A 27,580-nucleotide genomic window follows, 5' to 3' on the forward strand; every position below is an offset into this window, starting at 1 on the left:
TCATACAGAATAGGTAAAACAGTCATTTATTCCATGTAAAACTGATATATTATACTTATGATGTGTACAAAAATATAATATATTCTATCCAGACCTTTCCCCATGAATAAAAAATGAAAATGTACAACATAAGCTGTGGAAATGGACAGTCAGTGGCATAAACCTGGAACTGTTTAAGAAACATAAACATATTCAGATCTCTGCATTTAGAATTCATTATCTATCATTAAAAATCCAGATGGACCTTGCGCCTCAACAGATGCTAAAGCATAATGGCTCTCAGCTTCCACTAACAGCTTCAGATGTCCAAAAATACTGTAGTATGCATTTACACTTGGCCTCATCCATACAATTTATTACCGTTATATTCTTCAGATGGGTGAATAAGAGAGTACCATTTTATTTAGAGTACCTTATTCCCTCTCAATCTATGTGTAATGGTCCTACTACTAGTGCTGCATGTTTGAAGTCTTCCCCTACCTGATCTCTTTAACAAAATGAACCCTTGTTTGGCTGGTTGAGGTATGATTAGAAACATGGGAAAGTCCTTGACCCTTAGAAACATGGGAAAGTCCTTGACCCTGTGTGCATTAGTGAGTGTGTCACTGCCAGCCTGCACCCCTCAGCGCAGTGTCACACTCACTAATGTCCCCTTTGCAGGAAAGACACTGGAGGGCGGCGGTCCGGTAGGCCTTCCACACGACGGGGTCCTGGAGGCAGACCGTCCCCCCTCCCCTCAGTTCCTCGGCCTCGTCTCGGTTGATGTCCCCCACACACACCCAGCCCCCCGAGCGTCCGCTCTCCGCCGCCGCTACCGCCGCCCCACTGCTGGTGTCTGGGCCCGGACTCACAGCCCATTTGGAGTGGTCGTGGGTGGCCTTGTAGGTGAAGCGCTGGCCGGGGGCGAGCTGTGCTATGTCCAGTACCGTCCAGCCCAGCGTGCAGTCGGACTTCAGGATCCCCCTGGATCGCTGCCAGAACTGCACCAGCAGGTTGGACTGCAGGGTGGGTGCTACCCAGGCATGATACAGATCTAGTCATGAAGGAGAAAAACACACAGAGCTCATGGCATACAGTAGGTTAGGATAACACAGTCTGGGCTGGAGTCAAAGCAACTACCTGCAACTTGTGAGGGTTAATTTTACACATAAAGTCCCAGACAGAAAAATTACATTACAATATATGGTAACACTTTACTTGACAGTATCGACATAAGAGTGACATGACACTGTCATGACACATGAACCCTAACCCTAACCCTAATCTCTAACCTTAACCCTAATCCTAACCCTAATTTTAACCCTAAACCTAAACTTGTTATGACAAAAAACGAATGGCAATTAATAACAGACTTGTTTATGACACGTTCATGACAGTGTCATGTCACTCTTATGTCGATACTGTCAAGTAAAGTGTAACCCAATATATTTTGAAACAGTCAAAAAGACAATCAGTACAGATTGATTTAAACTAACTTTACACTTTCACTTGCACTTTAGTTTTCAGCAGTATGCTTGCTATAAACCAGTGCTCTTATTTGCCTTTTCATATAAATAGCACATGGTAAAAAGGGCCCACCATTCTTGAATGACGCTCCTTTTGCAAAGCTGATAAACTGTGATCCACCCAGGGAGGTGAGCGTGACACTCCGATTGGCCGCTGTGGAGGAAACATCTGTGGCGCTGACATTGACACCCTGTCCACACAGGCTCACCAAGGAGGGCACGGAGGAGGCCAGCGCCGGGGGGACGTGGCAGTCGTACACGTGGGGCTGGTTGATCTGCAACTGCTCCCCTGCAACAACAAAAAGAGACGACAGCCGCCCCACCCGCTCAGGTCAGGCTAGCATCCCCTTTCAATCCATCCATGGCATCCGCTCTGCAGTAAAGAAAGTGTGTGACACAAACGGTTTCACCCGCCCCACCAACACCATCATTTCTATCATCGCCCCTCCGCCTCCCCTCCACCCGCAGCTGGTATCACACAGCCATGACAAGAGGCACTCAACACTCTCGACATCTCATTAATGTGAGCCACTGAACCATACTGGAGGTATGGGGGCCCAGCCTTCTCATTGTGCTGCACATCACATTTGCATTGCCTGAGCCCCCCCCCCCTCTGATGGAAGACGGAGGAAGGGAGGGGGGAAAAAGGCACACATTGATGGCAACCCGTTTACCTATGCAGTATATGAGCACTGCGGCGTCAGCATGAAAGACAATGATTTCAACATAACAGGAACCTACTGTGCAAATACGGCACAGTGTGAACAGGGCTGTCACTATGGTTACGCTGCCAGTTAGAGGGATTACTTTCACTGTAGCTATGGTAACAGCACCACATGCATGATCTGCCAGCGAGGCTGTAGAGGTAGCACTCACAGGCGACCGGAGTGAGTTTTTGGGAGAGATCCAGCGCGTATCCGATCTGGAACGCGGTCAAGTTTCACATAACTACCCCTTACTGCAGCCGCAAACATGTGCATCTTAGCAAACACACTGAGGGGGACTCACCAATGACTCTTGTGCAGGGATGCTACAAATGTCTACATAGGATAAGCATCATGGTTGAGATTAGTCTAAATAAAACTAGGAAACAGGCTCATAATCATTTATAACTGAGAAAGTGGGCAATCATTAATACATTATAATTGATCAAAGACTCAACCTTAAGAAAACAAATTTCAAGTCACACCATCTGTGAACTTTGCTCATGGCAACTGAGAACATGCAGCTGTTTGGAGCTGAGGTTCCTTACAATAAATACTTCCACAGAACATGTGGTGTGAGGTGCACATGCAGAATGTTTACGTTATTACCAATGGTCTGGAAACGTTCCAGTGGGTAGGATACACAGAGGAAGTTCTGTCCATTGATGACTCCGGTGCTCGGGTAGGAGAACTGCCCCTTAGCTTTCGAGGGGGGGAAATGGGGAGTACTGTGGACCAGCCAGAAGCCACGCTCTTTGTCAAACAGGACAACGCCTGGGAATAAAGACAGGGTTCACTTGGCGAAAACAACGGAATATACACATGAATCAGAGTAGAGGGAATATTAAAACATAAGGACATACATTGCCTTTATATGCATTGATTTCACTCAGCCATACTTAGTATTCAGTATCCATAGGTTCGACGTATGTAATATTCAATAATGAAATTCAATTAACTTTTCACATTGGAACATACAATATAGTTAAATAATGCACAATACAATGATACATGCATAGGGTTAGGAATACATACAATATTAACATAGAAATTAACACAGAAACACTGACATTCTAAAAATCGCTTTTTATACCACTGGTCCGTATTTACAGAATATATTAACAGGATATAAATATCTACATCTGTGGTTTCAGAAGTGTGTGAAAAGACAGAAGGGTGCAGTACCTTTTGTGTGGCCGTCTTCATTGCTTTCTCCATCTCCCTCAGTCGGTTTTCCTGTGTGGGGTGCTTGATCATTGTACAGTATATATCCTATTTCATCAGCCTTATGATCACACAGAGAGAGGGAGGGAGAGAGAGAGAGAGAGAGAAATTACTACATTAAAAACTACACTTTGTTCTGTATCCTCTGAACTCACTCATCTGTTATGTGCATCACATTTAACAATTCATTTTCAATCTCTCCATGTCAATGGCTATTAATATATGTATTTAATTGTATGAGTGGTGATGGCCAAATGGTCAGGGATCTGGGCTTCCAAATGGAAAACCAGAAGATTCGGAGTTTGATTTTAGGAGCTGGCAGCCATCATCGTGGCCCCTAAGTTGTTTGGATAACAGCTAAATGGCAAAATCATAAAAACCTTGTAACTTCTAATCATTTCTAGTAAAATATAGTATACAGAAGTTTCAGTTGTTCCACACAAATACAACATTGAAAGCTGTACAGGAAGACATGGAAGCCTAAACAGTGACTCAGAAACATTACAGCAAAAGTTCCCAACCTCATATAAAGGCCCCATCGTCCGTGCCAAGGCTCCTGTGCTGTCGTTCACGGGTCCTCTTCCATCCACCCATCCCTCACTTCCTTTCTCCAGCAGCAGATACTGTAATCCTTCTATGCGAGATTTGTGGTGAGGGAGTTTATACAGATAAAACCTAGAGTTAGAGACAAAATACAGTACACTTTCAATTGTGGATGGAGCAAGTTTGAGACATATACATACCAATTAGATTTTTGATATTTTTAATATCATTATTATTTAACTGTCTTTTAAACTTAAACTGTTATTTCTAACTGTATTGTTCACATACTGTAAGTCACTTTGGACAAACGTGTTTGCTAAATACTATATAGCCTAATATATATTTCATCTACTGAAGATTATTTACATCAGGCTGTCAGAGTGCTTAAACTGAATAGTGCAACTAGTTTATTGTATCTCTTTTGTTTAAAGAAGCCTTGAAGAGCCAATTGAGTGCCCTTAATCCATGTAGCATTCTGTTCCAATCACAATAGTGGATATTAAAGAGCATATCATGAAAATTTACCAGTCAACAGTGTCTCCTTTATCATTGTAGCAGGAGATTTGTGAGGCATCTCCCTCTGCTGGCAGTCGTATAATTAGCAAGGCAAATGCCAGCATGTAGGGATCCATACTACAACTGGTAGAGAGAAACGAAAGGTTCACTGTTGATTTACCTCAGCTTTAGGCTACATTAGCCTACATAATAGGCTATTAAAAGTGTACTGATTGTTGAACATGCATACAATGTAACAAAGTTTCTATGACTGAAGGTAATGGAAAGACTAGGCTACTGTTACATTCTGGCTCTTGGTTGTGACTTCAGTCATTTTCTCAGTGTTTCAGTATGTTTAGACCAGGCGAACGTTCAGAAAGCCTAACCTACCACCTCTAAAGCAGGATGACCATCATGTTCCATAGATCTTTTGTTGTCTAAGGTTTAGACATTTCAATTTAGCAGCCTAGTCGCTTTGACAGATATCCTTGGACTCCTCACGAAATGTCACTTACCTGCTGGCTTTAGGCTACTGCATTTGTTTTCGGAGGAGAGCTTTCGTCTGTAACTGTTGGCGTTGTTGGGAAACTATGATCTGTCATTAGGCTAGGCTACTTCCCTAATCTTTTAGAATGATAGGATGAAGTGAAGAACAGAATCACGTGAAGGACAAATGCTTTCGATCACATGCTAAAACCCGGTGTTGCAGGAGGCGCAGTAGCCTATCAAAGCGTGTTCCAACTTAAGCCTTTAACTTTTGTTTCGATCTTTCCATTGTAGGCTACATAGTTCTTTAAAGTAGGCTAAGCTATAACCGGTTATTCTGTCCCCATTGGCAATTTTCGCCAAGTATTTCGCTGCAAACGCCAACCAAGATGTGTCACTGCGTGTCCCCAATAACCTACAATAATTTCCTGGTTACTGGCAAAACATTCGTGTACACACAAACTGACGGGGCTACTTTGCCTCGGGCCTAATATTGGGATAGTAAATGTAAACGAAGTGATCTTGAAAGGGCGTGGGCTGTCCTGTTATTTTACCATCGAGAGCTTCTCCTCTAATGCACTTTGCCACCCTGCACTGACTGCGGTCTGGCACCGTCAGAGCTGAGATCACAGAGACTGGAATTAACTATCTTGCTTTTAACATGGATTATTTTTGTCCCCTAGAGATAACCTTATAAATGGTATTTCTGGGGTTTCAAACAATATCTAAAGTGACTTGACTACTATGCCATGGAAGCAAAACAATTCTCATGTAATTTTGTTTCCATGCGTTACTGGATCCTTGACTTTTGTGAGAGGAGCACTTTGTTAATGAGAAAGGAACTTAGCTCTTGGATAAAAGTAGTTGTACCTCTGTGGCTGTGCTTATTCATACAGTGAAGGCTGTGGCAAACCAGTCAACAAAATTACGAGAATGAAGCCAAATACCCATTTCTACATTAAAAATACCCAACATAGGCCTAGACGTCTCACGCAATGACTTTAGAAGATGGCCAACATGAATGAGAAGTAGACTTCCTTCACTTTTAGACTGAAGAAAAGTAACAATAAAAGGAGGGCTCTGAAAAGTTATTCTGACCATGTCCTCTTATCTGCAATAACTGAAAATCTATTGCAAATATGAGATCATTCCCGACCTCTCAGCATTCAGTTATATTCCGATGTAACTTTGATGATAGGCGGTGTCTTTCATGGATAGGAAAAGTCATGATCTAAACATAGTACAATGGTGTCTTTAGCCATTCAGTATATCATTTACTACAGACCATGTTAAATAGGCCAGGGCAATCTAATAAAGTACTCCACAAAACCATTTTTTGTAATTAACGTACCATTTTTATTTATTTGTGAGATGAATGACGTATTTTACTGTGGTCTTTTAAAAGAGTTTTGCAAAGTTATATCAGTCATACTAACTGCAACACCCCCTCCACCACACACACACATACACACACACACACACACACACACACACACACACATACACACTTTACAAAAATAAAAGACACCTTGCAAACAGTGTTTGGCAATAGTGCTTTAACCAAAACAGTCTACATGTGCATTAGGCAAAGATACAGTACATGTTGACGTTTGGTTATGCACAGAAACTGGTTTCTCAGAATTAAGCATTTTCCCATTTCCCAGCCCCTCACAGCGCTCTTAAGGCAACATATGCCTTCATCACAGTAGCAATAATCTGAATAATGTTCCAGGTTTAAGAACCCTCCAAAAGGAAACTGCTGCAGACATATGATAATTCAATATATATTCTGTTTTTAAATAGCAAGATTAAGATCACCTGAACACAGAGACTTCGGGAGGATGCCATTGGCAGATCTGTAGGGAATCTAAAACCATATTTAAGAAAAAATATCAAACATTCAGCTACTGCCAAAGCCCTGCCAAGAGAGGAGTGGATATCCACTCCCCTTATAAGAATGTCAAAGACATTTTCCCAAAAGATTTCTTTCAGAACACATGACTGTTTACACAATCCATGTGTTCAGGACATATCCCAGTGTTGACCCTTTTCAAGCGTGAGGATATTCCAGTAATACCAGTATACCAACATTAACAATCAAATATATTTACAACTTTCTTAGGACAGTAACAGTTTAGTAATATATGGATTTCAGGCACTTGATAAATAAGGCATGTAAAACTAGTTTGAAATGAGTGCTGCCTCAATAAGCATTGCGTAAAGACATCATCAAGGCCATCCAAAAATACAGTCACTCATACAAACTGAAAACCATCCATTCAAATACATTTGATAGTAAGTTTGATTGAAATGAGAGGAATGTACAAAATAGCCTGACATGACTGTGCATGATGGACTAGTGCTGGTTAGCTCAAACAGACTGTGGTCTCTTCAAACCTTGTCTTCATGCTCAAAAGGTGACTTCAGCACTTTGCAGACAGCTCTGAACCGCAATGCCGTCTTCCCTCCTCCAGCCTTCTGTCAGCCCACAACATTAGAAATCGAATGAAATTAAAATTGAAATGATTTCACTAAATTTGCTTATCACTTCCTCTCAAATTTAGATATAATTCCTACATGGCTGTCTTGATGTTGACCTTTCTTGTATTGCATGTCTGGCTCTGTAAGACCATTCAGTCTTTACTTCCCTCAGTGATTGTCAGGAAACTCAGTCCTTTGCTCGTCCATCCTCCCACCCTGAACCTTCAGCAGCAGAGAGAAGAAGTCCTCGTCATCCATCGGACCAGGAGCTCGGCTCCTCTGCTCCTCCAGTCTGCCTTGAGCCTGGTGGGAACACAAATGTATTCATTAGCACTTAGCTACACTGGATCAATTGAATGTCATTACAGTAAGCAATGTGTTTATTTCTGCTACGATAATCTCAGGAACTTTGATGGCTCACAATGACATAAAAAGTCTTGATCTACAGTATATCTTGATCTATATGGTGAGAAAAGAACTTGTCAGATGTAAACACGGCAAATCTCTAAATAAATGGAAAATGAGACACATCTTTCCCACTGAGAAATGCATGGACTTAAAAATGTTCACAGCAACGAACATATGTGGTGTTTTCGTTCTTTTTGAAACACAGTGGTTCCTGTGTATCATAATATATACTATGTCCCAACGTCTAGACATACAGAAAAAAAAAACAATACTGATAGCTTCCAGACTGTATTCCACAGTGCAGCGGGAGCTCACAAGACTAGAGGACTCATGACAGTCTAAACCCGCAGCATTTACTTGGGATGTGAGGATCATATTGTAAAGGTCTTCTTTAGGAGGTGGGGCCTTGGTTGCCTTCTTCATCACACTGGCCTTGATACTCAGCTTCCTGTCACAAGCTTTGGGCTCATCGGCTGGGGGCGCCTGGGGCTGCGGAGGAACCGGAATAATGCTTTCGGCCTCAGCCCTCTGATCGTCCAGACGCCGGGCTTGAGACGTGGCCACCAGGTCAAAGAACTCCTCCTTCTGCAGTGATGTCATCGAGGAGAACATGACTGTTGGAGAATGTAGACAACATAAAGGGAGATGGAAAGGGAGACCTCACGATTACGAAGTTCAATTTAGGTTCATCATAGGTTAAAGACATTTTTTGTGTGGTTGATGGTTTTATGTCCACATTGCAGGAAATGTGTGATTAAGCAATAGTCAAGTGTTTCTTACACGTGACCGAATGCTGGCTCAGCTTAGTTACAGAAGTAATGCCTACTAGCAAAATCATTTGCAGTGTTGTGTATCGTCACCTCTGTTACTATGGCGAGGGGTTCCCGGCTCAGAATAGCATCTCCGTCTCGGTTCTAGTTTGAAAGAGCAGCGCTGGTCATTCAGTCTTCTGCCCTCCTGCACAGCGTACAGCAGCTCATACAGAGCGTCGGGGAAATCAGAACTTAACCTGTTGACCTAAGGTGGTGAATAAACATGTGACAAAGCACATAGAGTCAACATTGCAATACACGAAACGGGTCAGTGTGGAATACAAGACAATGACAATGTCTATTGGAGTATGACGGTAAAAAGTTCCCTTTCAGAGTTATTCAAACAAGACAGTTACCGGTCACGTAGGCTTTAGGAACTTTACTTTTGCAACAAAACAGCACATTTCCTTGTATGTTATGTATGTATGTTACTATGAAATAACTATGGGCATGTATGACTATCATTTTGCATGGTCACCGATACCTTTTTCTGTGCATCATCTGGACTCAAAAAGTCTTTACACTTTTTCTGTGCATCATCTGGACTCAAAAAGTCTTTACACTTTTTGGGTGTTTCTGCACTGGGTTGTGTTTTGTGCCTTAATATGACTTCTGTTTTTGTCTCGGCTGTGGCGTCTGTCTCTCGTGGAGCAGTCTGCGTGTGTGATGCTCCCTCACCCACTGCTGAGGGTTCATCTGGTACGCTCTCCTTTGCTCTCAGCATTGCTTCATTCTCCATATTCACGTCTATGTCAGCAGCCTTGCTGTCTTTGGTCTCCATCTCCCTCGGTGTCCTCTTCTCTGGATCACCCCCTCTCTCCTCTTCTTGTATTTCTGACTTCTTTACAGTCCCGTCCTCAGACTCACAGACAGCCGAGTCTTGTAGTTGCTCTACAGGCTGGTGGTTTCCTTTAATAGTATCTCCATTGTCTTGTTGAGTTATCATTACAGTCTCTTGGCCGTTGACTTTACTTGTATTGCACATAACACTGTCAATGTCGTCTCCCTCTTCTAAAATGAAGAGAGGTTCCAAGTCCTCCTTTCTGGTGGATTGTCCATCCACTGCCATATCCATTGTTTTTCCTCTAAATCAGAACTTTGACAATATGAAAAACCAAACTTATCTTTCATTAAAGCCATAAATTACATACATAACTGAAAATACAATTAAACATATGTCTCCACTATGACAAACAGTTACACCCAGTTTATAGCATTAAAGTCTATATATGACAGTGTAATCAGTGACCACAATACTGGAATAATTCATTGCATTGCACTGCATCATAAATGAAGGGTATAGCATCACCAAAACATCAACAACAATAGTTTTGAAAGAATGTTTTGTAATGTACAGTAGACTAAGTCCTAGTGGCCAACCAAACCACAACCATCACTGTACTCAATGGCAGATCACAAACACTGATCTGAAACAAGTTTATCAGCAATCTAAGAGATGAAAACCAGTAACACAAAACTATCTACATTTACAATTATTCATATGATATCAGTGCAAGCTATCACTTCTGCCTCTAATTTACCACCCCAGGTATTTGTGATAGGCAGTGTAAGTTCGTAGCCTACCTTCTTCCCACGCTTAACTAGGAGATGGTTTACCCTCAGATGACTTCCAATGTCTCCGTCTTGTCTTCTTATCATATATGACTTTTGATTACCATCATCTCCTAGGGTGAACAGACGTAACGCTGAACATGACTTCTTTCCCTGTTAAAAAACGCTTCAGCAAATGCTCCTGACAAGTGGAAAGTTGACATGAAGTTGCAACATGCTCTACTTAACACTCTGTCTGTCTGTTCAGTCTCTTCCTGTTCCCCTCCTGTCCTGACCCACCCCTATTTATTTAGCCCATATAACAAACTCGTGGAAAGCTGTCATTATGCTCTTAAGCAGAATACAAGTAGCCTACAATGAACACCAATAAATTGTTTCTTTATATATTTGTCAAAAGAATATCGTTAGAAATGACCTAAGGAATTATAGCCTGGGGGAGGTGTGCTGTGTGTGCAATGTGTGCAGTAGATCTGCACCAGCTTGTTGAATAGAAATAGCATGTTGAAACCTAGCTGTTTGTGTGACTGAATCTGCGGTTAGGCAGGCTTCCTGTTGACTTGCAGATAAACGAGAAGTAGACAGACCTGAGCAAAAAAAAAAAAAAAAAAAGGCTAAAAGATAGGCTACTTTAGCTTAACAATTTAGGATGGGCAAAGTGAAATGAGGTGTCGGGTAGAGTACATGTGAATCTCTGAAGTAAAGCAGAATTTCTTAAATGCTTAGTTTTGCCCTCTAAAAACAGGCCTTCATACGCGATACTATTTTATAAGAAATTTAAAAACTGCATGAAAAAAATGAGTGGGGAAACAATCACCACGATAAAGGGAAATACAACAATGGACTTCAATAGAAGAAAGCGGGGATAGGCATATCATCACATAAAAACGTGGTTCGCCAATTATATAGACCTGTAGATAAATGAATAGCGTAACTCCACTAAGTCTAAATGATCTCCTAACAATTAATAATACTGTCGCAAACATGTAATTAGTATTGCAATCATGACAGTATATCGCCATTTTTGTGGCTTTAACTTACCTCCACTCTCTTTGTGAATCGCTAGGGAACCCCTGTGTGTTGCTCTTTTTTTTCAGGGTGCATTGTATTCTCACGACCACATACAGTTCAGCTAATGTACCGCTCGGGATGTTACAGCAGCAGCCTATCGCGGGCAATGGTCCCAATTCAGGCCGGGGCCTTGGTTTGAACGCGCCTACCGGTATGCATCCAATGAACTCGGTTCGCCCAAGCTCTCAGCATCGGTCCGATGGGGAATCAGGCCTCGAAGGATCAGAAAATGGACACGAGAGCCGCAGGGATATTGGCGATATTTTGCAACAAATCATGACCATTACTGACCAAAGTTTGGACGAAGCCCAAGCAAAGTAAGCACCATGATGTTTTTAATTAGCAATGAAGATGTAACGCTAATGCAACTCCTGGCACTCAGCCCAAAAGTGAAGTTCGTTTTAAGAAAAAAGTTCTGACTTTAGAAGGTAGCCTGCTAACCACCATTAGCAGGCTCTGGCTAATTGCATAGCTCCTGGTGGTAGCTAGCGGAACAAACTGTCTGAAAGCTGGTACTAGTTGATCCCACAAGAAAACCTAGCTAAAAGCTTGTCCTTATGGTGAATTGGTGCGTCTCAAACTAGTTATTTAGATGTTGTGGTTGTAGTCCCTGTTGTGATATTACTGAGTTGTGATTAAACTAACGTCAGCTATGGTTTACATGGTTCTTTAGCTTGGTCGCTAGGTTAAATAAAGCTAGCCAGAGCTACTTACTGTTGCAGTGATCTAGCTAATTAGCTAGCTATCAGTCGTTGAGCATTCCACCAGCAGTAAACCAGGTAACGATAGCTAGCACACTGATATTATTGAACACCTCTGCTAGCTGGCTCTATATGTTTTGTTTTCAAGTTGATGGCAATATTGAATAACATTAGGTTACATGATAATGTTGATAAGTGTTGAAAATACCGCAGAAATCTTGTGGAAATGCATAGCATGGCATATTACATAATTATCCATCAACTTATTCAGTTCTTTTTGTTTGCCATATCATATCAAGGAAAGAATCAATAGCAGTTAGCAGTTCGATTTAGTATGAGCGTATAGCATTCAGTAGCATCCATTTCCAGGCAAATTCATTCATATTATTTTTTTTTATGTGTATATATCGTTATTAAGTTTTGTAGGAACTGTATTACACGATTTTATGAACAGACGTGTTACTCCCAATCTGATTGTTGCCCACTCCGTTTCAAAACAAACTATTGTCTGAATTTGAACTTCAAAACCAACCTCAGTTAACACCAGCACACATAAAAGCTTACAAGCTAGCAAGGTAACCAACCAGAAGCTAGGTTGCTAGCTGCTAGCTAGAATATAACACAAAATCACTGGGGTCTTTTATGCAGCATAGTCTTAAGAAACATTTGGCTGTCGCAAGAATTGTGGTGCTAAGGTGAGGTTTTTCCTATCCTAATATTTGGATAAAATAATGAAATACGATACTGAGTTAAGTTACGTTGTCAAGGACAGGATCCATGGCTAACCTTTTAATGTTATCCGTTTGTTCTTCCACCCAACACAGAAAACATGCTTTGAATTGTCATCGAATGAAACCTGCATTGTTCAGTGTGTTATGTGAGATTAAAGAAAAAACTGGTAAGTCCTGGGTGAAGTGAAGTGATGTGTTGAATATTAATCCGAACTTTTCATTTGTGTAAAAGTTGACATAATTTGACACCATTTTTAAGCTTGAGCGCCAGGCTGATTGAAGTTTGTGGAACAAAGCAGACGCTTGTTGTTGCTTGTGGATACCTTGTGTACACTTCCCTAACTGTGTCTGTCTGTTAACTTGTACAGTCGTGTAGGTTAGGTTAAGGTAAAACCTTACTCTTTACATTGCTATAATAAAGTCTTTGCCCTCTATCATGAACTGATTACAAGACCCTGAACAGATATGGATGCACCAGTGTGATATTTTACAGTTTAAATTGTGCTTTTTAAGTTAGACAAAGTGTAACAAATGTGTTAAGTAAAACAGTGTACCGTTTGTGTATTTATAAATGGATTTAAGCAATTTGCCCTATTTCTAAACTTAATTTCTGCAAGTCTTTGTGCATTTATAGTATGTAGTTTTGTTAAATAGATTATGGACTGTGATCATTAATGTCTTGCACCTTTCCCAATTTGGAATTCTCATGCCCTTGAATTAAATACCAGTTTCAAAGTACTTCTTGAGGTCTTCATGTACCTTAGCTCAATTGCAATAAGCTAAAATAAGCACAAATATAAAGTATAATCAAGTGTAATTATTTTATATTTGAAAATAAAGTCTCAGTTCAGCTTATAGATTGGTCGTACCTGAATTGAACAACTTTCCACGTTACAACCCCTTTTTTCTTTTGTGCTAAAACAAGAAAACAAAAATGATATGCTTTGATATCATGCTTTGTCTAAAGATTCCCCTATTCTTTTTGGATTAGGTTTGTCTATGCGCAATGCACAGGAGGAGGAGCCACCAGATCCCCAGCTTGTCCGATTAGACAACATGCTGCTGGCTGAAGGTGTGGCAGGCCCCGAGAAAGGGGGCGGGGCTGCCGCTGCGGTGTCCGCGGCGACCAGTTCAGGCGGGATGTCGCCAGACAGTTCACTGGAGCATTCTGACTACAAGAGCAAGCTTAGCCAGATTCGGACCATCTATCACACTGAGCTGGAGAAATATGAGCAGGTATGTATCCTGTCGAGACACAAATCAGTCATGGATGGGTCCCAAAAAGCTGTTGGCGCAGTAACAGATGGTTCCATTGCCCTTACCTAGATATAACACAAACCAATTGAAATTTTAAAATGCCCTGTCTTATATACGTTTTTTCAGATGATTTGAGAATTTTTTTTTTTTTTGCGAATTGTCAATGGTTAGATCAGAAAAAGCAAATTAGGTGCAGGATCCGGGTCACAGCACCAATGTAGCCTGCGTTGTGTTGAACCTGCGCGATTCAGCCCTGCACACGCCCGGACTCGAACCTGCGAACAGCAGCACCTCGGATCGGGAGGCAAGTGTGCTGACAGTTGAGCCAATAGCCCAGGCTACCGGCTTGCATGCCAGCAGCACTCTTGAGGCGTCGGAGAGTGAGGTTTACCAACGTTCCACAAGCACAGCTAAGCTAGCTGGCATCCGTTACACAGCCTTGGAAAGTTAATATGTGTGTGTGTGTGTGTGTGTGTGTGTGTGTAGGCCTGCAACGAGTTCACCACCCACGTGATGAACCTGTTGCGGGAGCAGTCCCGCACGCGGCCTGTGTCTCCCCGCGAGATTGAGCGCATGGTGGCCATCATCCACCGCAAGTTCAGTGCCATCCAGACTCAGCTCAAGCAGAGCACCTGTGAGGCCGTCATGATCCTGCGCTCACGCTTCCTCGATGCCAGGTATGTGCTGTTCTTTATTCTGACTGGGACGTTGGCTATGAGGTTACCGCTTTGCTGTTCTTTTCTGTTTTCTTGGAGACGCTTAGAAATTACCTTCTTGTTCATGCTACATACATGACATACATGTTGAGTTTGAATTGTAAATGTTGCAAAACGAGTGCAACAGATTGGCTTTGAAAAGATTTGAAATGATGATGAACAAGGACATTTCTAAATGACCTCAAACTTTTGCGTGGTAGTATAGTCTATCTAATCAGTGAATGATATGTTCAGTTTTAGTCCAGAACGCATTAATGCAGTTCAATCAGTGTAGAATCAGTCAGTTTTGCCTGGTCGCTGATCAGTTAGTCAAGTGGTATATGTACCCGTTCCCTAGGCGCAAGCGGCGTAACTTCAGCAAGCAAGCCACAGAGGTACTCAATGAGTACTTCTACTCGCACCTCTCCAACCCTTACCCCAGCGAGGAGGCCAAGGAAGAGCTGGCTAAGCAGTGTGGGATCACCGTCTCGCAGGTATGCAGGGTGTGCCTCACCCCCACCCCACCCCTCTTCGGACTGTTTATGCCACGGCAACAACGCGGCATGCCTAATTTAACACTGACCTCTCTATCCGGGCATCCGGATCCGCTGACAGGTGTCCAACTGGTTTGGCAACAAGCGGATCCGTTACAAGAAGAACATTGGCAAGTTCCAGGAAGAGGCTAATATCTACGCCATGAAGACAGCCCTGGGGGCCACGCAGCAGAGCGAGGACTCGCCGCACACGCCCAACTCCACCGGTGAGCTGCCCCGCCGGACACTCCCCACCAGTCCAGGCAGACAGAGCTTGTTTGAGTTGTCCTGACACTGCCCCGGTCTGAGTCAACGTGAAGGCGAGTCGATGCGGGCGCACGCCGTGCAAAGGCTAAAATTGACATTGACTGAGATCGGGGTCAGTGGCAGGCTAGTCTCAGAGAGCTTTCTGTTTGTCCTGCATGTGTACTGTGAGTCGCTGTGGATCCAGATGTCTGCTGAATGACATAGTGAAGCCTAGCTAATGCACAGTAGCAGTAGGGTGGTGGTGAAAGAGTCGTCAGGAGCCTGAGAAGCAGGCGGTGACGTGTCAGCGGCTGCTGGTTGGGGTTGTGTGGGTCAGGGCGAGGGCGGTCAGTAAGCTTATCGGCTCGTCTGCTCTCCTCTCTGCTTCCATCTCTCAGGCTCTGGCTCCTTCTCCCTGTCGGGGTCGGCTGACCTCTTCCTGGGAGTGCCTCCGATGAACGGGGCCGAGCAGCCGGCCTATCACATGGGAGCTCAGGTAGTGCATGCATGCTGTCAGCACAATGTCACAGGACTCTGTGACCTCACAATGCACGTCGCCATGGCAGCTGTCTGTTTTGTGTTTGTTTTGTGTTTGTTTGTGTGTGTTGCTGCTGTTATAGATCAGTGTGGTTGTCCTTATGCTGCTTTTTAACTTGCATGTTTATAAACTGGAGCTTCATTCTGTGTGTTTGTATTGTAGTGCGAGTTGTTGTGTTGACTGTTGCGGTGTGGTTTTGTCTCTGTGTGTCTGGGTCTTTGTGTGGGTGTATTTGCGTTATGTGTTTGAATTCTCACATTGTGTGTGTGTGTGTCTGTGTTTTTTCACTCACCACTGGCTAAACTTCCTTGTCCTTTCTCTCTCTGATAGGACTCTTTTTCTCAATCGGGTTTCTCAGACAGACTGTATAGTCCCAGAGAGAGCCGGGTGAGGAAGCCATTAAGCGCATGACTCTGTAGCCTCAGTCCGTCCCGTGCCAACTCAAATGAGCGATCTGCTAGCGCTGACCGATCTGATAGCGCTGATCGATCTGCTAGCGCTAAAATGCTCCTCTGGCACCTTTCCCCTCCCATTTTCCACCCAGACTAACACTCTGCTCTTCTGTACGGCTAATGCCACTACACCTCAAGCCTGAAGTGGAAGGACTTTGCTGCCTTAGTAGTGAAGGACTATGTATCATGTACCGGACCTTGATAGATATTTAGTTATTATACATTTGGAACATTTGTTGTTCATGCCATGCGTGTTGAAGAAATCCCACACTGTCCTTTACGCATGCAAATAAATACCTTCTTCAGGTGAATTCACCTGAGGAAGGTCTGTGTGACTGAAATGTTGTGTGAAGTATAATAAAGTATTTGCATGCATAAAGGACAGTGTGCGGGATTTCTTCAACACGCATTACTAGTGACTTTACCTTTTTTTCGACGCACCTGTCCCAAACGAGGTGTGCAAAAGCGCTTTTGAACTGTGTTGTCCATGCCGTAAAAATAGATTTTTCTGAACAGACTTTCCATACTACCCCATAGTATTACATGCAACTGTGACTGACCAAAACTGGCATTTCATAGTCACCAGTTTGTGACTGCCCTGTCTTGGGCAGATTTAGGCTGAAATGATCATTACTATGTGTATGCAATAATACATTTAAAACAAATTTGACATTTGTGTTACATGCAGAAGACGTTGATCATTTAGCAGATGTTTTCATCCAAAGAGGCTTACAGTGCTATTGTGTGGAAATACTTCATCTCAAGAACGAGGGTTCAAAGGTGCCAGTGCATTAATAACATCAGCTGTGGAAGTTGGATCTATTTGATGCTCTGTGTGGATGTTGACCTGTGCTGTTGGCAGCGTGTTTTGAGTAGAGCAGGCCAGACACTGGTCTTAATGACCTGGAGCCTTGTGGAGTTGAGACATGTTGCGTGGTCAGTGTGTTGTTCCCTGCTTCACGACCTTCCATCCCTTCCAGACTAATGGCAACTGGCAGGATCCGAACAGTCCGCCGTCGGCCACCTCGCCCGTCAGCGACCACTCAGACAACTCCGACTGATGGATGTGGCCGCTCTCCGAACCAGCCCGCCAGGCTCGGGGTCGACAACAACAACGACGACGATAACGCCGATGACGACTAGACAGATTGAATGATGGTCACTCTTTATCCTTCACCCCCCCCCCCCCCCCCCCCTCACTCCGCCGGTTTCACCTTATTTTTCAAGTCAGTTCATGTGCTTCTTCACTACGTGTGTGTGAGTGCTCGTGAGTGTATGTATGTCTTTCTGTAAATGTGTATGAAAGAGAGAGTGTGTGTGTGTGTGTGTGTGTGTGTGTGTGTGTGTGTGTACGTACGTGTGTATTGGGTTGAGGGTGAAGTTCCTGTGTGTGTGTTAAAGGGAGCTCAGGAGGAAGACAAAGAGGATCATGGGATATTTTTTTTCTCCACTATAACATTATCTCCACTAGTTACTGCCGTGTCTGAGTGCTTGTAGAAATTGGAGAAAAAATCATCACGAAAGCTTTCATGAATACTATATTATTATTATTATTATTATTATTGTTATTTTTATCATTGCTATTATCTTTTGTTTCTTAAGAGCTCTGATAGAAGTGAATTGACTTGGGTGAAGGGGGCAATAGAGATAATCCAAAGATTGTGTTTTTCTGAGTGTGTGTGTGTGTGTGTGTGTGTGTGTGTGTGTTGTTTTCCTCTTTTTTTTACTGGGCTTGTGTGTGGATCTATTATATGAATGAGGTGCGTTTGCTGTCCCTATATACGGTTTGAATGAGTATATCAACAGTGCTGTCTTTTTTCTGTACAGTGAAACACCTGTATTCTCTACCTCTTTTACAATAAAGACTGTCTGTGTACACATTCAGAAACCTGGTGTGAAGGGAGCGTGCTTTCATTACATGGCACATTGGTCAGACTGGCATAGGCGAGCACCTGTCACGGTTAAAAATAGCTTTCCAAGCTCCTCTGTGGTTCTGCCCGAGATTCTCTTAATTACTCAAAACCATAAACTTTTTCCACCACCTGTTCATACCGAGAAATGGACCAGATGTTCTAAATCACAAATGGGTTCAAGTCTAGTGCTATTGGAATTGGCTAAATTATTTTTCAAAGAAAACACAGTTAATTTAATTAGTTGATTATTGCCATTGACACGGTTATTAAGAATCATACACAGCTGTGTCCTTGACATAGTATTGTGGCAATATGGAGAATACATGAAATATATCATAGCTGGAAATGTATACAACTCTTAAGTGGATCCTGTTGGGCATGCTCTGTCATAAATCATGCCTACTGGGCTTCAAGCATACATGTGTGCTTACAGAGCAGACTGAACAGAAGTGAGGTTTTCATGATTGGCTTTTTCACTCTTCTGGTTGCAGTTCTTTGTGCTGATTTCTCTCTCAGGGTCTATCTGGGGTTTGGGAGGGACGGGGATGCTACCTTTATTTTCTAATTGGTTTGGAGCTTCTTTAGGTGGCGGTGAAATCACTCTCTCGATGTGTTCATTGGCTGCCTTCTCTGTGGGCGTTGGAACGTGCAGCGACAGCTCTGCGGGGTTGCAGCCGGAGCGCCGCTGCAAAGCGTGCTGGGTACAAGAGAAGGACCTCTGTCGAGGCGCGGGCTGTGGCGACAGGAAGTGAGGCGTAACTGCTCGAGGACCCTCGCGGTCGCGGGCTGCTTCCCTTTCCTCTTCCTCTGCCTCTGAGGTCACTTCCTGCAAGGTGCTGATTGGCCGGGGTGGAAGGCCAAGGATTCTAGGTGTCACCAGTGCTGTTGTTGATTGGCTGGGTGATGGGCGCCAGTTTTGAGGCGAGGGACATTGCCTGGGACCCATTGACCAATCACTATTAAAGAGGAAGAGGAAATATAGCATGTGAGGGTCATAAACTACTTTTCTAATTATACATTAAATAAAATAAAATAAATGAAATAAAAAAGTTGCAACCACATGCAAGAAGTCAAGGCCTTACAAATAATGAATCCTGGTAATCAATCCAAGTGACAATGCATATTAACTCATATATGACTGATATGTGATGTAGAGCATTGGTTCCCAAAGACTGGGTCGCGACCCACAGGTGGGTCGTAGGAGATTTTATTTGGGTCGCCAGCATAGCATAGTGACAATTTATGTTGTGTAATACCTATACCTTATATAGCTTAGGAAAGGATCTAGTTTGTTAACTACCACAGTCACGAGTTGGGTCACGATAGTCTGTCATTTTTAAAAAGTGGGTCCCCAGAAAAAAAGTTTGGGAAACACTGATGTAGAGGACGGCTTCATATTACCTTGGTGGTGGAGGTGATGAGAGTCCTCTGGGTGTTATGGCTCCTGAAAATGAGGCACTCCTGCTGGGAAGAGAGGGCGGCGCAGCCCAGGGGGAGTACAGGTAGGCCCTGTCGTCCCAGAGCACCTCACAGGCCGGGTCTATGGGGACAGGCCCCCGCTGCACCCTGTGTGCCAACAGCAGCTCCAGCACCTGGTGGTGCATGCCCTCGCGCGCCACGTGCACAGGGCGCCGGCCGTGCCGATCACACAGGTCCTGGTTGGCTCCGTTGAGGAGCAGGAATCTGGCGGTGTCGTAGCAACCGTGGAGCGCTGAGAGGAAGAGAGCCGTTTCGCCCTGTTGGGAGGGAGAGGACACGATGTTTGTTCCTATACTAATTCCACCTGCTAGACAAACATTGATTTCCGCCTGATGAAACCATTGAGGATTCCTTGCCCCCAAAGTTCACCCTCAAAAGAATATCCATCTGTGTTCAAATGAGACTGAGAAAAGCAGACTAAACGTAAACGTACCTTGTTATCCTGGAGGTCCACCGCCGCACCGTAGCGAATGAGAGTTCGAGCCAAGGAGAGGTGATTGACGGTGCATGCCCAGTGGAGGGCCGATCTCCCTGGCAGACAGACGGCGGGTTTAGGGTGGGGGAAGGTCAGGGGAAGCAGAATGGAATCCATTACGGAGGGGAAGCAACACGTTTTTATCAAAAGGGGCCAAATTTTATACAAAGCAGAGACGGTGGGCCAGGAACATGTGAAAGAGTGGGGCCAGTGGTGCGACTGGAGGGTGGGAGGGGAGAGAAGGCATTTTACAGTGCAGATAAGGGATTTTAAGGTGCAGATGCAAGAGAGAGTGATGGAGAGAAAGAGAGTGATGGAGAGAGAGAAATGGAGAGAAAGTTAAAGCAGCACATTCAAAGCTATTGGGCGCTACGGCATATTAAGCCTGTTCTGAATCAGAGTTGGAGATCAAGGGTGCTGCAGAGAGCAGGAAAAGGGTGGACAGCAGTGGGGAGTTCACCAGCAGGAGAGAGAGAGAGAAGGATGAAAAAAGAGAGAAAGAGAGGGATGGGAAGAGATAAATAGAGAGGGGGGGGCAGACAGGTAGAACAATATTATGCAGGTTAACTCCCCAACTGCACACAATGACATCATGCTTTTCTACCAACGTTGCAGACACACTGGCACTCCCTCTTACTAAACAGATCATAATTTTGAACAACAACATTGTATACTGAAGGTGAAGAACGGGATGTTGTACGCTATCAAAGAGAGGCTGAGATAAGACTAATTTAACCTTCGCTTGTAACAATAAATTACTGATAGAGGTTTTTATGACTGTTCATGTGTAGGCCTGTAACTGTAAATCTCTCAATTATACAGCAAAGAAGCATATAACTGTTTCATCTCACGTAATAAACCCGTATTTCACACTTATCAGTCTGACAGCTGAGAGCCTGAGAGAGAGCCTGAAAAAGGTCAATACCAGTATGGTCCGTGTTGTTGACCGGCACTCCAGCCCTGAGCAGCTCCAGAACCACTCGGTCCAGCCCACTCCGCACAGCGCGGATCAGAACCACTGACCCATCTGGACCGCACCACTGCACTGAAGCAGTCTGTTGACATCAAGTGATACTAAATTCCAATATGCTCAAGATCTTGTACATTTATTTACAGACTGTAACAAGACATTACAGTCATTACCACAAGCAATATTTAATGAAAATAAATGTATAACCACGTTATGTAATATACATATGATTAATAATATTTTTATATCATAATAATTGTTCACCCACATTGGTTGGTGTTTGTGACCTTTGATGTGAAGGGGTTGAATTTCTTTCCCAGCCTCCAGGGGGGGCTGTAAAGGAATAAAACATTTTTAAAAGCTGCCTTTGACCTCAAGTAGGCCTAGTACTGAACACAAAGCTCCAAATCGAATTAAAATTAAATGTCAGTACTGAACTCTACTCTTTGACTGTGAGTGTTCACAAACGGAGAACCTAGCATCCTACCCTGCATTGGTGATAGTGATTGTGGGCGGCTGGGAAGGAGCCTGAAGTTCTTTTGCTCTGGCGTCCGGTGGTCGCAGATCTCCTCCCGCCGTGCATACCTGACGTCCTCCATGGAACTCTGGGTCATGTCTGTGTCACTTCCTATGTCCAGGTCCTTTCGCAGTGGCCTGAAATCACGGTAGGGGTTTGAGATCATCACAAAATAATCCAGGCTGGGAAAGGCGAGTTCATTTGTATAGCACATTTCATACACAGAGGCAATTATGTGTTTTAGGCTGCATAAAGAAAAGCAAAATAACAGTTTAAAGAGTAAAGTACATGGGATAGAATAATAAAAAAAAAACATATTCATAAACAAAATGCAAAAAAAAGAACATATTCATAAACAAAATGCTCAAGAGGACACTTGGGAGGTTCTGGGCCTTTTCATTCATTACTGAGACTAGACTACCACATTATTTGAGCTTTCCTTTTTGGACACAGAGCTGGCCACTGACCGTAGTCGAATGGCGTCCTCTCCGAGCGGCTCTCGCCGTTTCTTCCCTGTGTCCTTCCCCTTCCCCTTTTTCTTCTTCAGGCCGTTCTTCTCCTTCTCCCTGCGATCTTTCCCGCGCTCCCCGCGGTGGCTGGCCGTCTCAATCCAGGCCTTGCTGCCGTTGTTGTTTTTGCCGTTGTCAGTGCCGGTGGACCGGTGGCGCACCCTGTCCGATTCCCCTGCCCGCTCCCTCCTCCTCCTCCGGACCCACATCACTACCAGAACCACAGCCACCACCACCGCCAGGCCCAAGCCGACTCCCGCGCCAACCACCGGCCACAGCCATGCAGGTGCTGCTGGGTCGAGAAGATTAGATGTACCTTTACTCTGTTAGATCTTATTCACAATCACACTGGATACAGCAGGCTCTATTAATCTCATAATGACTTGGTGAAGAACAATCTGGTGAAAGGCCATGATTTGATTTGATTTATGACAGAGAAAAGGATGTGAATTTTTGATTGAGATGGTGTTGAGATAGGCCAAAACATTCATTGTGGTTGCAGAAACTGACCAAACACATGTTCATAGAATTCAACCCTTGCAGGACGTTGTTGTGAAACTCAATTAATCAGGAAATGGGTGGGCAAAATAACCATTGTGGATGTTCAAGCATGGGGCCCAACTGTGCGTAAAATTGTTGTATATATTTCAGCGTTTGGGACATACCATCTCTATTCCCTCCCCTTTTTCCACCCGTTTTAGCCTCCACTCCTTCCTCACTCCTGTCCCCGAGTTCCTCCATGACTCCGCGCACGTGGACAATGGCCTGGACCTCGGCGAGCCTGCCACTGGGGATGCGGCCTGGTGCCATCCTGGCCTGGAGGAAGCGGGCAGCGCTGGGCGCCGAGGGGAAGCAACTGGCCTCTTGCTGCTGGACGCACGGCTTGTTATCAACCTGTAGGAACAGCAGCGAGCTGGGGGACGCAAGGGAAGGGAGAGGATTCAGAGCACAGAGCTATAACCACTCCACAAAGGCAGTTTTTCAACAGGATCAACAGGACTGGTGACAATATTGAAATTGAAATTTGAATGCTAATGCTAATGGGAATATACTAAACTGGTAGACATAACAGAGGTAAAGACACAATTGTCATAAAACAAACAAATTCAATAGCATTAGGTACAAAGACAAGTGAAATCTTTTCTGCTTAAGCAAATCAACACACAGAACTACTTTACAGTCAGAACAGAACAACCTTAGCACATGCTAAAAGACATGTCCCAAAAGAATTAAAGAGCATTAAAAAAAAATATTCAATAATCAAATGCCTACTTTGCCCCAGTACCCCAGAGTCTCTCCACCCATATAACATGTACCATCCTCCAGCCACAAATCTCTCCCTGCGTGTGGTGAGTGGACGAAGCCTAAATGTAGACCCAGCGAATTCTCTCACCCCTCACTAAAGTCTTAAAGTAAAAAGACCCAGCGAGTTCTCTCACCCCTCACTAAAGCCTTAACGTAAAGACCCAGCGAGTTCTCTTACCCCTCACTGCTGCTGACCGGTGCGGTGGGCTTCAGCAGGTCAGCCAGCTGCTGGGGCTGGAGTCTGTGGAGGTCACTGCTGGGCTTGAACGGAGCCCTGTCCCTCAGCTTCACCGGGGTCCTCAGCAGTGTGCTCAGTGTCCATAGGAGGGAGTTGTTCTGGAAGGGTCCCTGTGTGAAGGGGATCCTGGTCTGGACAATCAGGGACCCCGTGGCCCAGATGGGGTCGTGGTAGCAGTCGCTCCCGTCCCAACCACAGAGCGCGTTGTTGCAGCCCTGGTCACAGTGAGAGTTGTCATAGTGGTGCTTGCAGTACTCAACATGGCCTTGCCTGAGAAAAACAGAGAGGAAGAAAAAATGTGAGTCAGTGACAAGGGAAAACTGGGTCATAATGATTTTTGGTAACACTTTACTTGACAGTATTGACATAAGAGTGACATGACACTGTCATGAACATATGACACTGTCATGACACATGAACCCTAACCCTAATACTAATACTAATCCTAACCTCTAACCCTAATCCTAATCACCCACCCGAATGTCACTTAATAACAAAAGCGTTATGTGATAAATGTTTATGACTTGTTTATGACACATTCATGACAGTGTCATGTCACTCTTATGTCTATACTGTCAAGTTAAAGGGATACTCCACCATTTGGGGAAATACACTCATTTTCCACCTCCCCTTGAGTTAAACAGTTGAGTTTTACCTTTCTAATCCTCATCCAGCCGTTCTCGGAGTCTGACAGTAGCACTTTTAGCTCCAGCTCATTGAATCAGATTAGACCGTTCTCTCCTATAAGCTAACGGTCTAATCTGATTCAATGAGCTGGAGCTAAAAGTGTTACTGTCAGACTCAGAGAACGGCTGGATGAACTGAGGAAAGGTAAAACTTAATTGTTTAACTCAAGGGGAGGTGGAAAATGAGTGTATTTCCCCAAATGGTGGAATATCCCTTTAAGTGTAACCTGATTTTTTAAGTTAGGTTTTTAAATACCTCCTGTTGCCTCTTTGGCAGCAGGTTCTTGAATTTCCTCTTGGGGATCAATAAAGTATCTATCTATCTATCTATCTATCTATCTATCTATTATTATTATCATTAGATTGGACTGTGATCCAGTAGGCCTATAGTTTTGGGTCTAGTGACACCCTGACAATGTTTAAAACAATCCATTTGAGTTGATATTTTAAGTGAAAGTGAAAGTGTTAACGTCTTCTACATCCACTTTCCACAAGTAGATATACGCCACATAAATGTAATCTATTTTGCTTTTCGCACCATTTCCACTATGGCCAGCGACCTCTAGCTGTTCCTGTTGTTTCCTGTTACAGAGTTACTGCACAGCCTCAGCCTGTGCCTTGTAGGGATGTAGCATAAATTGCTAAGAGTGAGTAATTAGGGATACTATAAAATACATGACACCAGATATAGCAGTTTGTTTTATAAAAGTTGTATTCTGTCAGCTTATGGATATTCTTGGTAACTCTCATTTGTTAGAGTTAGATTCTGTGCTAAACATATGAATAGATGTACAGTAGGCCGGTATCTTACTTGCATTGGCCCTTGTCTGTGATGCAGTCCAAGCCATCTCTCAGACACTCAGGCTCAGTGCAGTCCTTATCACACACTTCATTTGCAAACTTGCTTTCACAGGATTTGTTCTTACACTGGGCCCAGGGGTCACTGGCAGATGAGCCTACACAGAGAGAGAGAGAGAGAGAGAGAGAGATGTGTATTTGTAATTAATTCAATTTCAATTAATAGTTTGATGCAAAAGAATCTGGGACAATTAATCCCTGTCTGTGTGTTTTTAAGTGCAATTGTGGTGGAAAGCTTTATTCCATATGAAGCTCATGTTTTGTGTAGGTTTGTGTTATTTTTTTAACAACTATTCAATTCATTGTTTAAATTATGTGGAAGTTTTGAATGTGTGCGGAAGGTTTTCTGTAAACTAAACCTGATTGAAAGGATGATTTGGGAAACATGGCCGACGGTATCTCTCAACACTCCAACATTTATGAAAAGCTCTGGTTGTACAGAGGAAATCAAACCATCCATTAGAGAAAAGCAAAGCACTATTCAGGCAACGAAAGGTGCGCCCTTGGCATGAACCGTACAGGAAACAGGAAATCGGGGGCCTGACACAAACAGGAAGTTTCCAGGAGAGGCGAATAGAAACAGGAAATGGAGTGGAATGGGAGTGGATAAAGGTAGAGGGTCGTCACCGTGGCGATGGGAAAATGTAATGGAGAGGGACAATGCTCTTGGCAGGTGTGTGGCGGACAATGAAGACGCAACGGAGATGAAACAATGGAACAGTCCAACCCAGAGGAGCAGTGAACACATGATCCCCAAATAAGGGATTGGCAGTAAAGCCACTCATGTAGACTGTGATGATTTAAAAAGGATTTTACTGAGTTTTTAATAGTCTGAATCAAAAACTTTGACAAAAAAGTTTATACATAGTTGTATACATATATTTGGGTTTTTCAAAATGTGTTGACAATACACAGGTAGCTTCAGAAATAGCACATTATGATGCCTACAACAGTGGTAAATATCCCCCAGAAATATTTTAACTTATAAAAGATACAGAATATTGCATTTTCCCTCTGGGTCAATACTTTACGTCAACATTAGAAAATGTCCCTCGATTGGACCCCTCAGATGTGCTCCAGAAGTGATTCGGTCTCTTTCCAGTCTGAAGCAGAGGAAGCGGGCTCTGACTCACCTCGTCCAAGAGTGGTCCAGCAGCAGCACAGCAGTAAGGCCACCCTCCCGGGCAGCTGCATAGCGCCACAGAGGCAGACTATGTCCCAGTCGCTCTCTCCCCTCGGTCCAAACACGCGTGGGACGTTTCCAGGACTCGGAGCAGTGAGAGCAGGTCCTTGTGTGGGTGTTTGTGGTCTCTGGCCTCTCTCCTGTGATGACAGCGGTGATGAGACAGCACGCTATGCCTGCCAGAGTTGGTCGTGTCCTCTCCTGGGTCGGTCAGCCAGTCAGGAGGGGTTGGAGACGCACAGAGGAACCGTGTGAACATTCAGAGCGACCAGTTAACCCCCCGCCCCACCCCCCTCACCCCTGCCATCAGCAGCCTCCTCAGTTCTGCCTCACTCATTCTTTTTCAGAAACACTGCGGATATGTGGACCACTGGACAACTTCCTGCCACTGTGTTGAAAAGAATAGGAGTGGAGTGTGTGTGTGTGTGTGTGTGTGTGTGTGTGTTTGGTATTTGTCTGTGGGTGTGTGTGTGTGTGCGTGTGTGTGAAAATGTGGGTGTGTGTGAGTGCGTGTGTTTGTCTGTGGGTGTGTGCGGGTGTCTGCGTCTCTGTGTGTGCAAGTCAGTGGTTGGGAGAGGTCGGTGTTATTGGACAAATTTGAAAGAGCCCTAATAGTGTTTATGGTAAACCACAAGAAGTGGGTCACAGGAAACTTGACATACAAAAAATAGAGCAAGTAATAATATTCCATTGTTTCACACATTCCCAAATGTTTTCCCAATCAGCGTACTTTTCTCAATACATATGGCCTCCAACTCACTATGTAAAACCAATGAGAATATAATATTTTTAGACTCCCAAACTAACACTGACGAAGGAAGGTGCCTGGTGTTGTTTCTGGTTGATTAGGCGCTTTGGTTGGACAAGCAAGTTACACAGTTGTTCACTGGCATCGTATGCTGCACCGTGAAGAAGGGCCTGGCTTTGTGGATCCTGCTGTCTTGAGCCTATTTTACATTGCTGTTGTATCCTACTTCATCTTGTCACAATAATAAT

At 43.9% G+C, this 27,580-nt stretch overlaps 4 protein-coding genes across 16 annotated transcripts; 1 reads left to right on the forward strand and 3 right to left on the reverse strand.

Moving 5' to 3' along the window:
• Positions 1-10: 10 nt before the first annotated feature.
• dnase2 (deoxyribonuclease II, lysosomal) lies at positions 11-5,363 on the reverse strand. Of its 3 annotated transcripts, none has more exons than XM_042107567.1 (7): positions 4,987-5,363; positions 4,502-4,609; positions 3,955-4,108; positions 3,395-3,494; positions 2,819-2,983; positions 1,579-1,794; positions 11-1,033 (listed from the first exon to the last, which is right to left on the reverse strand). In XM_042107567.1, exons 2-7 carry the CDS (start codon positions 4,606-4,608, stop codon positions 603-605), a joined length of 1,173 nt encoding a protein of 390 aa, XP_041963501.1. In that variant the 5' UTR covers position 4,609; positions 4,987-5,363; the 3' UTR covers positions 11-602. The 3 variants fall into 3 exon arrangements, with proteins under 3 accessions (XP_041963501.1, XP_041963500.1, XP_041963502.1); XM_042107566.1 differs by having other exon boundaries at positions 4,502-4,615; positions 4,987-5,362; XM_042107568.1 differs by lacking the exon at positions 4,987-5,363 and having other exon boundaries at positions 3,955-4,067; positions 4,502-4,591.
• A 906-nt stretch (positions 5,364-6,269) lies between these two features.
• LOC121721021 (G-protein-signaling modulator 1) lies at positions 6,270-13,683 on the reverse strand. 5 transcript variants are annotated; one of them, XM_042107570.1, is made up of 7 exons: positions 11,269-11,353; positions 10,739-10,814; positions 10,243-10,343; positions 9,143-9,754; positions 8,707-8,863; positions 8,204-8,460; positions 6,270-7,741 (listed from the first exon to the last, which is right to left on the reverse strand). In XM_042107570.1, the coding sequence occupies exons 4-7, from the start codon at positions 9,731-9,733 to the stop codon at positions 7,607-7,609; spliced, it is 1,140 nt and encodes a 379-aa protein (XP_041963504.1). In that variant the 5' UTR covers positions 9,734-9,754; positions 10,243-10,343; positions 10,739-10,814; positions 11,269-11,353; the 3' UTR covers positions 6,270-7,606. The 5 variants fall into 5 exon arrangements, 4 of the variants coding, with proteins under 4 accessions (XP_041963504.1, XP_041963505.1, XP_041963503.1 ...); XR_006034727.1 differs by lacking the exons at positions 10,739-10,814; positions 11,269-11,353 and having other exon boundaries at positions 6,270-7,435; positions 7,535-7,741; positions 10,243-10,703; XM_042107571.1 differs by lacking the exons at positions 10,739-10,814; positions 11,269-11,353 and adding an exon at positions 13,600-13,683.
• Positions 11,377-18,339, forward strand: pbx2 (pre-B-cell leukemia homeobox 2). Of its 6 annotated transcripts, XR_006034726.1 has the most exons (10): positions 11,377-11,615; positions 12,824-12,897; positions 13,722-13,966; positions 14,474-14,664; positions 15,041-15,176; positions 15,298-15,442; positions 15,860-15,957; positions 16,330-16,386; positions 17,140-17,231; positions 17,432-17,529. XR_006034726.1 is itself a non-coding variant. In XM_042107560.1 (9 exons), the coding sequence occupies exons 1-9, from the start codon at positions 11,377-11,379 to the stop codon at positions 17,510-17,512; spliced, it is 1,266 nt and encodes a 421-aa protein (XP_041963494.1). In that variant the 3' UTR covers positions 17,513-18,339. The 6 variants fall into 6 exon arrangements, 5 of the variants coding, with proteins under 5 accessions (XP_041963494.1, XP_041963495.1, XP_041963498.1 ...); XM_042107560.1 differs by lacking the exon at positions 17,140-17,231 and having other exon boundaries at positions 17,432-18,339; XM_042107565.1 differs by lacking the exons at positions 11,377-11,615; positions 17,140-17,231 and adding an exon at positions 12,043-12,077 and having other exon boundaries at positions 17,432-18,339.
• Positions 18,340-18,596: 257 nt separating this feature from the next.
• notchl (notch receptor, like) lies at positions 18,597-26,862 on the reverse strand. Of its 2 annotated transcripts, none has more exons than XM_042107552.1 (11): positions 26,535-26,862; positions 25,355-25,499; positions 23,798-24,127; positions 22,980-23,227; positions 22,273-22,603; positions 21,776-21,942; positions 21,557-21,621; positions 21,244-21,373; positions 20,277-20,374; positions 19,766-20,100; positions 18,597-19,320 (listed from the first exon to the last, which is right to left on the reverse strand). In XM_042107552.1, the coding sequence occupies exons 1-11, from the start codon at positions 26,593-26,595 to the stop codon at positions 18,792-18,794; spliced, it is 2,439 nt and encodes an 812-aa protein (XP_041963486.1). In that variant the 5' UTR covers positions 26,596-26,862; the 3' UTR covers positions 18,597-18,791. The 2 variants fall into 2 exon arrangements, with proteins under 2 accessions (XP_041963486.1, XP_041963485.1); XM_042107551.1 differs by having other exon boundaries at positions 22,273-22,606.
• Between the last annotated feature and the right edge of the window lie 718 nt (positions 26,863-27,580).

The sequence above is a fragment of the Alosa sapidissima genome, chromosome 10 (genome assembly GCF_018492685.1).
Source record: "Alosa sapidissima isolate fAloSap1 chromosome 10, fAloSap1.pri, whole genome shotgun sequence".
NCBI lineage: Eukaryota > Metazoa > Chordata > Actinopteri > Clupeiformes > Clupeidae > Alosa > Alosa sapidissima.

Coding starts and splice junctions, on each gene's coding strand:
- dnase2 (XM_042107567.1), bottom strand. CDS start 4,608: ATGGATCCCTACATGCTGGCATTTGCCTTGCTAATTATACGACTGCCA. Junction 3,495..3,954: donor CGATGGGGCCTTTATATGAG/GTTGGGAACTTT, acceptor TGTGATCATAAG/GCTGATGAAATAGGATATAT. Junction 1,034..1,578: donor AGGAGCGTCATTCAAGAATG/GTGGGCCCTTTT, acceptor CTTCATGACTAG/ATCTGTATCATGCCTGGGTA.
- LOC121721021 (XM_042107571.1), bottom strand. CDS start 9,733: ATGGATATGGCAGTGGATGGACAATCCACCAGAAAGGAGGACTTGGAA. Junction 8,864..9,142: donor CAGATGATGCACAGAAAAAG/GTATCGGTGACC, acceptor TCACCACCTTAG/GTCAACAGGTTAAGTTCTGA. Junction 8,461..8,706: donor CCCTCGCCATAGTAACAGAG/GTGACGATACAC, acceptor ATTCTCCAACAG/TCATGTTCTCCTCGATGACA.
- pbx2 (XM_042107560.1), top strand. CDS start 11,377: ATGTTACAGCAGCAGCCTATCGCGGGCAATGGTCCCAATTCAGGCCGG. Junction 15,177..15,297: donor GTGGGATCACCGTCTCGCAG/GTATGCAGGGTG, acceptor ATCCGCTGACAG/GTGTCCAACTGGTTTGGCAA. Junction 15,443..15,859: donor GCACACGCCCAACTCCACCG/GTGAGCTGCCCC, acceptor TCCATCTCTCAG/GCTCTGGCTCCTTCTCCCTG.
- notchl (XM_042107551.1), bottom strand. CDS start 26,595: ATGCAGCTGCCCGGGAGGGTGGCCTTACTGCTGTGCTGCTGCTGGACC. Junction 25,500..26,534: donor CTGGACCACTCTTGGACGAG/GTGAGTCAGAGC, acceptor CTCTCTGTGTAG/GCTCATCTGCCAGTGACCCC. Junction 21,374..21,556: donor GGTCACAAACACCAACCAAT/GTGGGTGAACAA, acceptor TGATGTCAACAG/ACTGCTTCAGTGCAGTGGTG.